General features: G+C 46.3%; 1 protein-coding gene across 1 annotated transcript in view; it reads right to left on the reverse strand.

The window, feature by feature from the left end:
• Positions 1 to 12,152, reverse strand: part of CCDC88A (coiled-coil and HOOK domain protein 88A) — an 888,939-nt gene that overhangs the window by 143,049 nt on the left and 733,738 nt on the right. The window contains exons 24-25 of the mRNA XM_085612608.1: positions 11,625 to 11,717; positions 11,262 to 11,476 (exon numbers count right to left, since the gene is read on the reverse strand). Coding sequence (XP_085468734.1) covers positions 11,262 to 11,476; positions 11,625 to 11,717 — 308 coding nt within the window. The remainder of the gene's footprint in view (positions 1 to 11,261; positions 11,477 to 11,624; positions 11,718 to 12,152) is intronic.

Below are 12,152 nucleotides of genomic sequence, written 5' to 3' on the forward strand. Positions count from 1 at the left end.
AAGCCGGAAGAACAAAGCCAAGCCTGCCTCCTAGTGGCTATTGAAGACCCCATAATTCTAGCCACAGAATCAGCCGTGTCTAGACCCGACTTAATAACCTGCCTTGCGGCAGCTTGGGTGTCCATAACAACCTCCATAAAAGAAGCTTTCTCTTATTCCGGCAGCTTAGGGGCTAATAGCTTCATCGAGTCCATCAGTGCATGAACATAGCGCCCCAATAAACAAGTAGCATTGGTTGATTTAAGAGCCATGCTTCCAGCCGAAAAGACCTTTTTGGCTGTTTGATCGGTCTTCTTAGAATCCCTATCTGCAGGTGATTGAGGGAAGGCGCCTGACGATTGCTTCGAGCATGAAGCTTGCACTACAAGGCTCTCTGGTGAGGAGTGAGAAGAAAGGAAGCTTGGATCCCCCGGAGCCACCCTGTATCTCCTTGCCACTTGTCTGGATACTGCAGGCGAAGAAAGAGGCTTGCGCCAAACGTCCATAACTGGCTCTAAAATAGCCTCATTAAAAGGCAACAAGGGCTCTACAATTGACGATGGCGAATGCAGGACTTCAGTCAACAGGTTCGGTCTATATTCAGCAGAGGGCAACTGTAAGTCCAGCAACTCTGCAGCCTTTTTGATGACCGAATGATAAGGGGCCAACTCCTGTGGCGGTGAAGACCTAGCAGAAGAATGCTCCCATTCCGGAGTAGTATCGAGACCACTAGCATCCTGAATGCCTTCAAACTCATCAGAAGATCCACCAACCTCACCTTCCTCCACTTCCTCCCTATATCGCTCCTCTTCCAAAATCCTCTGGGCCTCTCTTCAAGAACAGATCCGAGGACCCGGCGTCGGCGCGGAAGAGTAGGCGGCGCCGGGCGCGGAGCAGATGGAGTCGGCAACGGCGTCGAGGGAGGCTCCGAAGAAGGCAAACGATCCAGACGAAGCCGGGATGGATCTCCAGACGGCGCCGGGAACTGCCATGAAGGAGCCATCGGCAAGAAGGACATAAAAGGAGCTTGAGCATAATGCTGCGGCACTCCCAAAGCGTATGCCATTGGACCCATGGGACCAGATGGTGCGCCAGATGGGAAGGCAGCCATTTGAAAAACCCCATACATCGCATTGAGGAAATGCGTTGGATCCGCACCCGGAGTCGGGAAATGTGGGTATGGGTTCGAACCTGAATCCGGTCGAGGAGTTTCAGGAACCGGAGCCGAAGTGTCCTCTACTGGCGCCGCAGGTTCAGCTGGCACTGGAGAAGGCTCTTCCTCCTGATCCTGATCGGCGTTAGAAGCTGGAGACTCCACTGGCGCCGGTGACTGCGCCGGGGACCACGCCAGAGTCAGCTTCGGCAAAGGTGTCCTCTCTGGAGACATACGAGAAGGGGAAGGAGATGGAGATATAACTTCCGTGCTTCGACGCCGAGGCGACGGCGACCTCGAAGCCTTACTCCTCGACGATCGGCGCCGAGAGCTATGCTTCTTCTTCTTATGATGTTTCTTCGACTTCGAAGAGTGTGAAGTCGACAACTCCGGCCTCGACTTCTCCTTTTTCCTACCTCTTCTTTCCTTCTTCGCCTTGGCCATGAAGAGTTTCGCCTCCCTCTCCTTCAGGGCCTTGGGGTTCATTTTTCTGCAGCAGGAGCAGTCCTCCACATCATGGGCCGAAGAAAGGCACCACAAACAATCATCATGGGGGTCAGTAATGGACATGTGGCCCCCCCCCCCATTCCCTACAAGGTTTAAAACCTGATTTTCTTGTCAAAGACATAGCTTATCCAGAAACAGTAACCCACTCAAGACAACAAAGTAGCAGGAGAGTGCTGGAAACCCGTTACGCGTTGACGGTGCGGAAAAAAGGGAACTGACGTCATCATGCCGACGTGGCTCTCGTATGGCTCCGGTGACGTCATACGGAGTCGCGAGCGGAGCCGAGGTATTATGACGTCCACGTCGGCGTAGAGAGCTGGGGAAAAAAGTTCAGTGGAATGCTGGCGCAGGGGATATTCACAAGGTGAGGAATCCACTGCCAGATGTATCCATCAGAAATAGTTTTACTCATGAAACTATATCGCTTAAAATGATAATGTGTGGATGTTGGGTTTCAGTGAATATTTATAATTTGTGCTGCAGTAAAGTGTATTGATTTGTTTTAATTCTATTGAAATATTTGTTTCCATCGCAGCCAAAATTACAAAAAAATTGTTTTGCTGTTAATTTCCTAGCTGCAGAACATGTACAATTCATTTACAGTTGTTTACATTTTGTTGTGTGTTACAAAAACTAACATCCTATAGCATTTCCTTTTACGCTCCCTATACCCCAGTATGATTGTCACATAATTCACTTTACTTTTCTTTCTCTGACTACACAGTGAGAGGAGTTTGTAAACATCAATCCCCATGTTAAAAAATAAAAAAGTGGAATTAATGGTGGGATCACGTCTACACATGTACAGTTGTTCCCTGCGTAAAGAACTTTAAGTAATTATTTAATTGTGTTGTTCAGTTACACGATCTGCTTTCCTTTACAGCAACAGATTTGTCATTTAAACGCATGATGATGACTGTGCTAACCTCATTACGTACCATATTACTTTCATTGATGCCACTAGAGACCTACACTTGCATAACGTTTGTAGGCACGAGAATGCTCATAATCTGACAATGCACATTTTCTTTTCTCGCCTTGGTGTACCACCACTGAGTGGCGCTGTTATGATGATATTGTTTGCTCATGTATGCTTTACAAAATGTTCAATAAAAACATTAAATGCATGTCTCTAAACCCTGTTAGGTAGTGCTTTATCTTCATACTACTAGATGTAAATTGCACGGAAGCACTTTTTCTTGCAATTTTAGGACAAAATCTCTCTGTCGTTTGGCGCTTGTTTCTACGGTAAATGTCTCGGTGATAAATTATTGTTTTCACTACAGTGTACACTTCAGTTTCTCCATATGACTGATAGGCACTTACCTCAGCAGTGTCTAAGTTGCATGAAACACTACCATATTTAAAAACAACTCTAAACTAACATCATTCAACACCGAATGAAAAATGTTTCAACTCTTATGAATCAATTCTCTGGTCATCATTGGGAGAAAACAATGGGGAGTCTAAGCATCCGATTCTAAAAGAGCAAAATAGTTTTAAAAATGTATATCATTATTATTAAAAAAGGCGAGAAAATCTTTAGTGACTCCAAAATGAATGTGAACTCAAACTGGGCATCATAAATTCGCCAGAGTAGGTGCCAGCCGGTCACAACAACATAAATAAGAATGAAAGGGCTGATGAAACTGGAGCAGAGGAGACAATTCAGTAGAGGTACAAAACCAGTGGTTACTTTATGTTTAGGTTTCTATTGAACAAGTTACTTACCTTCGGTAACGCTTTTTCTGGTGGATACAGTATCTGCCTGTGGATTCCTCACCTTGGGAATATCCCCTGCGCCAGCAACATTCGGAAACTTTTGTAGCAGTCCACACCGATGAGGTCGAAGACGACGTCACAGAGACACGGCTCCGCTCGCGACTCCGTTGAAGTCACCGGCTCCATAAGAAGACCTCGTCGGCGTGATGCCGTCAGTTCCGCCCTTTTTTCTGTGCCTTTGAGGCACACGGATGGACTGACAGCAATATATACACTGTATACACAGTACATAATATACAAAGCAACACACACAGTGTGAAGAATAAGTAGAAAGGCAAAAGAAATAACACAATGCCTTTGACAGTAACAAAACACATCTTTAAACACCATTAATAGAATTGCAGGTATAGAAGGATGGACAACGGGGAGGCGGGTGGGTCAGTGAGGAATCCACAGGCAGATACTGTATCAACCAGAAAAAGCATTACCGAAGGTAAGTAACTTGTTCTTCTGATGGATACATCTGCCAGTGGATTCCTCACCTTGTGAATAGAATCCCACAGCAGTTCCACTCCCGGAGGAGGGTGTCCACCCTTCTATACCAGAAAATCCTGAAGGACGGAACGAGCAAAGTGTCCGTCCCTCCTCACCTCGGTGTCCAAGCAATAATGTTTTGCGAAGGTGTGGAGGGAGGCCCAAGTTGCCGCCCTACAAATGTCCTCCACAGGAACGCCCTAGACAAAGCAGAAGTGGAAGACTTTGCTCTAGTGGAATGAGCCCTTAAACCCTCTGGAGGTTCCTTACCAGCCAAAGAGTAGCATATCTTGATGCACAAGACAATCCATCTGGAAAGGGTGCGCTTGTGCACCGCTCGACCTTTCCTGCAGCCAACAAAGCCCACCAAGAGCTGGTCATCAACTCTGAAGTCTTTAGTCCTGTCCAGATAGAAGCTCACCGCCCTCTTAGGGTCCAAGCTGTGAAGTCTCTCCTCCTCCTTAAAAGGGTGAGGGAGAGGATAGAAGGTAGGAAGGGTAATGGACTGCCCCAGATGGAAGGGAGTTACCACCTTAGGCAGAAATGCAGCCCTGGTCCTGAGTACTATTCTTTCAGCATGAATGGTCAAGAACGGGGGTTTTGAACTTAGAGCTTGAAGCTCACTTACCCATCTTGCCGAGGTGATTGCAATGAGAAAAACCGTCTTAAAAGACAACAATCTCAAGGGACACTTGTGTAAGGGCTCGAAGGGAGAACCCATAAGATAAGTTAAGACAAGGTTTAAGTCCCATTGAGGCACAATAAAGGGAGTAGGAGGAAACCTGTTTGTGAGGCCCTTAAGAAAACGAAGAACAATAGGTGATTTGAATAATGACGGCTGATCCGGCAAGCAAAGGAAAGCTGACAAAGCCGATAAGTATCCCTTTACAGTGGCCACAGCAAAGCCTTGCTGAGCAAGAGAAAGGGCAAACTGCAGAATGTCAGATAAACGAGCCTTCAAAGGATCAATTGAATTCTCTCCACACCAGAGAACAAATTTAGACCACCTATAGGAATAGATAGATTTGGTGGAATGACGTCTGGCAGACAAAATTACATCTACCACATCAGGTGGGAGAGAAAAAGAGTTCAGGTTGCCCCGTTCAATCTCCAGGCATGAAGGTGTAAGCTCTGGAGGTGGGGGTGTAGAACCTGCCCCTCAGATTGCGAGAGGAGGTCTGCCCTCAGAGGGAGACGGAGCGGAGGGCACGAGGAGAGGTGGAGAAGATCTGTATACCACACCCTTCTTGGCCAATCCGGGGCGATCAATATGACTTGGGCCTGGTCTTGGCGAATCTTCCTCAGAACCCGAGGAATCAAGGGTATGGGAGGAAACACGTAAAGGAGTTGTGAGCCCCAACTCAACTGAAACGCGTCCCCCAACGCTCCCTGCATTGGATACTAGAGACTGCAGAATGACAGGCAGTGAGCATTCTCGTGAGTGGCGAACAGGTCCACCCGAGGAGTTCCCCACATTCGAAAGACGTGACAAACCACCTCCGGATGGAGCCTCCACTCGTGGCCGGCGGAGAACTGCCGACTGAGACTGTCTGCACGCACGTTCAGCACCCCAGCCAGATGATTTGCCATTAGACAAATCTGATGATCCTGAGCCCAGGACCATAGACGCAGGGCCTCTCTGCAAAGACAAAGAGACCCCACTCCTCCCTGTTTGTTGACATACCACATCGCGGTAGTGTTGTCCGTCAGGACTTGAACAGACTGACCGCGAAGTGAAGGGCGGAAGCCCTTGAGTGCTAAACGAATCGCCCGCAATTCCAGAAGGTTGATGTGAAGCAACCTTTCCTCTGGAGACCAAAGACCCTTGATCTCCAGATCCCCCAGATGAGCACCCCACCCTAAAGTGGATGCATCCGTAATCACTGTGGCCACCGATGGAGGTAGATGAAAGGGCTTTCCTTGAGACAGATTGCCCTCCACGCTCCACCAAGACAGATCCGCCGCAACTTCTCCGGAGATCCTCACAGACTCCCTGAGATCTCCTTTGTGCTGATACCACTGCCTGCGGAGGCACCACTGGAGCGCCCTCATGTGCCAGCGTGCATGGTTGACCAACAGAATGCAGGAAGCAAACAGACCGAGCATGCGAAGGACCTTCAGAACTGGAACGACCGCTCCATTGTAAAACAAAGGAATCATTTCCTGTATGTCGAGAATCCTTTGAGGAGGAGGGAATGCTCGACACACAGTAGTGTCCAGTACCGCACCTATGAACAGGTTGCGCTGAGAGGGCACCAGGTGAGATTTGGGCACGTTTATCGAGAAACCCAATTTGAACAACAGCTGAGTTGTATCCTGCAGATGACGCAGCACCTTCTCTGGCAACTCCGCTTTGATCAGGCAGTCGTCCAGATAGGGGAAAACTGAGATCCCCGACCTTCTGAGATGGGCTGCCACCACTGCCATCACCTTCGTGAAGACTCGGGGTGCAGTAGAAAGACCAAACGGAAGGACCGCAAACTGATAATGTTGCGACCCTACCGTAAACCGGAGATACTTCCTGTGCGACTTCAGGATGGGGATGTGAAAATACGCATCCTGCACGTTGATCGACACCATCCAGTCCTCCTGATTCAGCGCTTGAAGAACCTGAGCAAGGGTGAGCATCTTGAACTTCTCTTGCTTTAGGAAAAGATTCAAGATTCTGAGGTCCAATATCGGACGCAACCTGCCGTCCTTCTTCGGAATCAGGAAATACCGGGAGTAGCATCCCTGACCCCTCTCCTGCTCTGGAACCACCTCTATCGCACCTTTTTGAAACAACTTCCGGACTTCCTCCTGTAGGAGAAGACGGTGGTTCTCTGAGCAAGCCCCTTGACAAGGAGGGTAATTTGGAGGGAATTACCGAAAGGGAAGGGCGTACCCATTTTCTACAAGATCTAGAACCCAAAGATCTGTAGTTACAGATTCCCAATCTTGTAGAAAATGGGTAAGCCGGCCCCCCCACAGGACCAACATGATCCAGAATGGCGGATCTAGGGCTGCTTTGCGGTGGAAGGAGGGGCTGAAGAGGAAGAGGAAGAGGAGGAGAGTTGACGGCCACGTGAGCGACCCCTGATTCTACCTCTGTATCCTTTAGACAAAGAGCCTTGCTGCTGCTGCTGCTGCTGGGTCTGCCTGTAGGAACGAAAGATTGCCCTTCCGAAACCTCTGTATCTTTTAAACGACCCCCTTGACTGGGATTGAAGGCCCAAAGACTTAGCCGTAGCCTTGCTCTCCTTAAAACGTTCAAGAGCAGCATCTGCCTTTTTGCCAAATAAACCAGATCCATCAAATGACAAGTCCAACAGAGTTGACTATACATCCGGGGAAAACTCAGAAGACTTCAGCCATGCACCCCTCCTGCTGGCAACAGAAGACCCCATGACTCTCGCCACTGAATCCGCCTACTCTGAATCACCTGACGTGCTGCTGCCTGGGCATCAGTCAAGACCTCATTAAAGCCAACCCTATCCTCCTCAGATAGTTTTGGTGCCAATTTCTTCGCAGAGTCCATGAGCGCATGAATATAGCATCCCAAGAGGCAAGTGGCATTTGTTGATTTCAGTGCCATGCTGGCCGATGAAAAGACCTTTTTGGCCGACTGATCTAACTTTTTAGCCTCTCTTTCACCTGGAACCTGAGGAAAAGCACCCATGGATTTTCCTGAACAAGCCGCCTGAACCACCAGGCTCTCAGGCGATGGATGCGATGTTAAGAACTCAGGGTCCCCTGGAGCTGCCCTATACCTCCTAGCAACCGTCTTAGAGACTGCGGGAGCAGAAAAAGGCTTACGCCACACCTTCAACACAGGGTCAATAATGGCCTCATTAAAAGGCAACAACGGCTCTGAAACTGCAATGGGAGAATGCAATACTTCAGTCAGAATATTTGATTTGAATTCAGTAGTAGGCAACTGAAGATCTAACAGTTCTGCAGCCTTCCTGATGACTGCATGATATGGAGCCACATCCTTCGAGGGTTCATCGGAAGGTGGAGTAATTTCCCACTCAGGAGACAAATCCAATCCACTAGCCTCTTTAAGCTCCTCAAACACATCGTGAGACTCCGGCAGCTCTCCTTCTTCTGCTTCTTCCAGAAGGTAACTTCGCTCATCAATCACCCTTTGAGCTTCCCTTCTGGACCGAATCCGTACAAGTGGCGTCGGCGGCACCGTGTTCGAATTCGACGGCGCCGGCTTCGAACGTGGGTCCGCCGGTGAAGAAGGAAGCGGCGTCGACGTCCTCGGCGCCGGTAGATGTCAAGACGGCGTCGCCGGAAAAAATGGCAGGAAAGGGGCCTGCGGATAGACTTGCGGCACCCCCAAATTGAAGGCCATTGGACCCATCGGACCCGCAGGTGCACCAGTGGTGTACATGGCTATCGAAAATACCCCGTACATAGCATTTAAATAATGCGAGGGGTCCTGACCTGGTCCAGAGAACGCAGGGCACTGGTCAGGCATCACCGGACTCGGGCCAACCGGCGCCGACGGTGGAATAAGCGGCGTCGCAGGCTCACCCGGTGCTTGAAGCTCCTCAACCGGGGCCGGAGACGGAGCCGGAGATGAACCCGGAGCCGGAGATGGAACCGGCGTCGGAGATGGAACCGGAGCAGAAGATGTAGCCGGAGCCGGTGAAGCCACTGAAGAAGAAGTCATACATACAACAGGGTTCAGCACTATTGATAAGGAGTCCGTTGCAATTAAAGGAATGTCCAAGACGTAAAACTGTTTTTCAAACGAATTCCTTTCTTTATTTGGTTTTTTTCACAGGCATAAAATATCACAGCCTTGATAACATAAGATAGCCATAGCCAACGCGTTTCGTCTCCTGCATGGAGACTTCTTCAGGGCAAACAAGTAATTGATAGAATTTCCTCAGTTCAGGAATAAAAGCCTTTATTCGGATGAAGGCAAATGTGAGCCTTCAATCAACAATGTTCAATACCCGATGAAACTCAACACTCTAGTTAGTTTTTCTTTGTCGCAGACTTGGATAAATTAAATCCTCCAGAAAGAGCTTTTTTCAATCTCCCGCTCCATAATATGCAATATCTTAACGGCGTGGTAGCCCGTAGTCTCGTCTCAGCGGTCTCGACTGAAGAAGAAGGACCAGGAGGCGAATCCGGAACGGGTGAAGGAGACACAGAGTCCTTATGGCGTCAAGTTGGTGACTTCGACTTCGGAGCCGAACTCTTGTCAGAGTGATGTCGAGAAGAATGTCTCCTCTTCTTCTTGTGCTTCTTGGATCGTGAAGCATGCCCCGAAGTCGACTTCGACGCCGACCTCGATCGTGACCTCGACCTCGTTCTCGACTTCCTTCTTCCTCTCTTCTCCTTTTTCATCCTAGCGATGAAGAGTTTCGCCTCCCTTTCTTTTAGAGCCTTGGAGCTCATCTTGCGACAGCAAGAACAACCATCCACATTATGGTCAGATGATAAACACCATACACAGTTGTCATGTGGCTCCGTGATCGACATGTGTTTGCCACATTCACGACAGGGCTTGAAGCCCCATTTCTTTGTCGACATCTTTTTCGAAAAAGAAACAGAGAAATCCAGAAGAAACACAAAGTAACAGTGAAGCTACCAACAGAGATTCCCGAAATCCGTTGGCGTCGACGGCGCGGAAAAAAGGGAACTGACGTCATCACGCCGACGAGGTCTTCTTATGGAGCCGGTAACGTCAGCGGAGTCGCGAGCGGAGCCGTGTCTCTGTGACGTCGTCTTCGACCTCATGGGCGTGGATTGCTACAAAAGTTTCCGAATGTTGCTGGCGCAGGGGATATTCACAAGGTGAGGAATCCACTGGCAGATGTATCCATCAGAAATAATTGCTATCTTTGGGAGGCCACTGAGTGCTGCTCCTGGTATACAAAATTAGATGAAGGGTAGCAGCTCAATTCACAAAGTCAATCTTTACTTGGATTTTCTTAGCAGGTACCACTGATTTTTGATGGCAAGTAAAACAGCCAATGTGAGGCAGTCATGATGATGTGTGGCAGGTCTCTCTTTTCATGTTGGGATGTTGAAGTAGAGAAGGAGGAAGCTACATGGCTACGCTGGTCTTTCATGATTACAAAAGCTAACTTAAATATCAAATCTCCATTTGTGTACAAGGCTCTCAGTAACTCCTTTTGCGTCTATTTGATTAAGCTTGATGTATTGTCAACAATAGGATACATCCCTGGAAATTGGCAGAGGGAGAATAAAAGGGGACACAAGGTTGGAAACTTGGCTATGGTAACAATGATTGGCATGTGGTATGTACAACTACCTATGTTTGTCATTCTTACTACAAACTAATCTTTAACTGTATCACTGTAGATTCTTAATTTTCCATTCCAGTCACTGATGCCTGATGCCTGGCTCAGGAAAGTTAATGGAGGATCTTATCTGAACAGGCCATATCCTAAACAGTCTTCCAATTTAATGATTTTCTTCAATAAGGCATACTTAAAGAAAATACCAAGTGTAGTGTGTATGGTGTTTGTTCTTTCAATATTATTGGGTAAATTGGCCCTGATGAAGGCCTTATGAATTAGAGCTAATTAATGTCCTGTTAGGTGTGTTTACTACAGGCAGATTCAATGATTTACTTAGGAATAACTCTAACTCTCATGGTGTATTACTTCAGTTTAGTGTGATACTAGGCTTAATATCTGTTGCATCACCCTGTACATATTTTTAATAGAAGAGGTGATGATGAACCACTTAGCACTCTGTCACACAAGGCACTTTCAGCACACTTTCTGATTCTATTTCAACTTTCTTTAATAGGTCTGTGATAAATTATATAAAATTAATACAATCTACCTAGCTTATGACAACACTGATCTTGTGCTACCTATGTTAAATTTTAACTTTGGAACCTACAGTTTTATGGATAGATGAGCCACACACTATTCCCTGGTATACACAGTAAAACTATATGAAAGAATTACTGTGGGAACCATTTGTGTACTTGTAAAGTTGCACAATGCCCCAACTGGAATAGTGTTGTCTCATACTTTATACTTTTGCCCATACCATGGCACATTCTGCGTATACAAAGACTCCTTGAAGAAAAATTAGTTAACCACTTAGAAAGCACATATAGCCATCAATTTGAAATAAACAAACACCAACAAATTAACATATACATTTGGTTTAACAACAGATTTCAATCAAATTGTTGGTGAGATAAATACATTTAAACCATAGGATTTTAAAAATCCAAAATCTTAGTGCTTAAATACAACATAGCTAATTTTTAAACTTTTTGTAGGTTTTAATTATTGAATGTCTGAACTGGTAATGAATACTGGAAAAAAGTACAAGTCATTAAGCTATAGTACTTAAAAAATAGCATGTTTCCTTTACTCACTGCTGCTTTTTTTGGTTCCCAAGGTCTGGCCATCTTCAAGGGAATTTGACCCAACTGAAGAACTATCTTGGCTGTCTTGAGGTGGCAACTGAAGGAATCCATCACTTGATTCAGAACGGCAGGGTGTAAGGGTCAGAGACCTTAGACGCTCACGATTGCCATCTTTCTTTGACTTTATTAGTTTTCTCATTTTTAGTGTGATCCAGTTCCCCCTTCTAAATAAATGATATAATGAACATCCATTACTAATCACTTGTCATTATCTTGCTACAAACATATTGAAAATTAAACAGATATGCATAGTCACATATAGTTGTTGTGCTTCCATAAAAATAAAAATGCAGTTAATACATTGAGGGGTACCTCCTCGGAGGGGAAGGTTCATAAAATTTGTACTGGTCCATGATCTTCTCTTCTAACTTTTCCTTTTGTCGTCTCAATTCATTTAATTTGTCACTGTTCAAAGAAATGGTAATAAACAGAAAGTTAACTAACAGTTTCTATTCAGTACATCATTTCTCCAAATCAACAGTACGCTCATTAGTCATCATCATTGATTTTCAGAATAGCAGAGTAATTACCATAACAGTGTATTACTTAACCTCCACTCAGTAACATTTTGCACTTGGGAATAGACCAATTGGAACTGAGATCGATGCAAAAACATACTGTGTGTTAGAAATAGGCAGATATGGGTATGCAGAAATGTAAAGCTACAATGTTCTTTTATGTCATACACTAAATGAGCAGCTGTAGGGTGACAGAACAAGCCAGAAGAGAAGAGATATTGCACCATTCTGTATCTTTCTGTCCAACTATTTAAATTGATCTCCTCCCTTTGGTAATCCAGCCTGTGAAATATTTGCACTACTTCTAGCCAATTAACAAAAA

This window comes from Triturus cristatus, chromosome 6 (assembly GCF_964204655.1).
Source record: "Triturus cristatus chromosome 6, aTriCri1.1, whole genome shotgun sequence".
In the NCBI taxonomy this organism is placed as follows: Eukaryota; Metazoa; Chordata; class Amphibia; order Caudata; family Salamandridae; genus Triturus; species Triturus cristatus.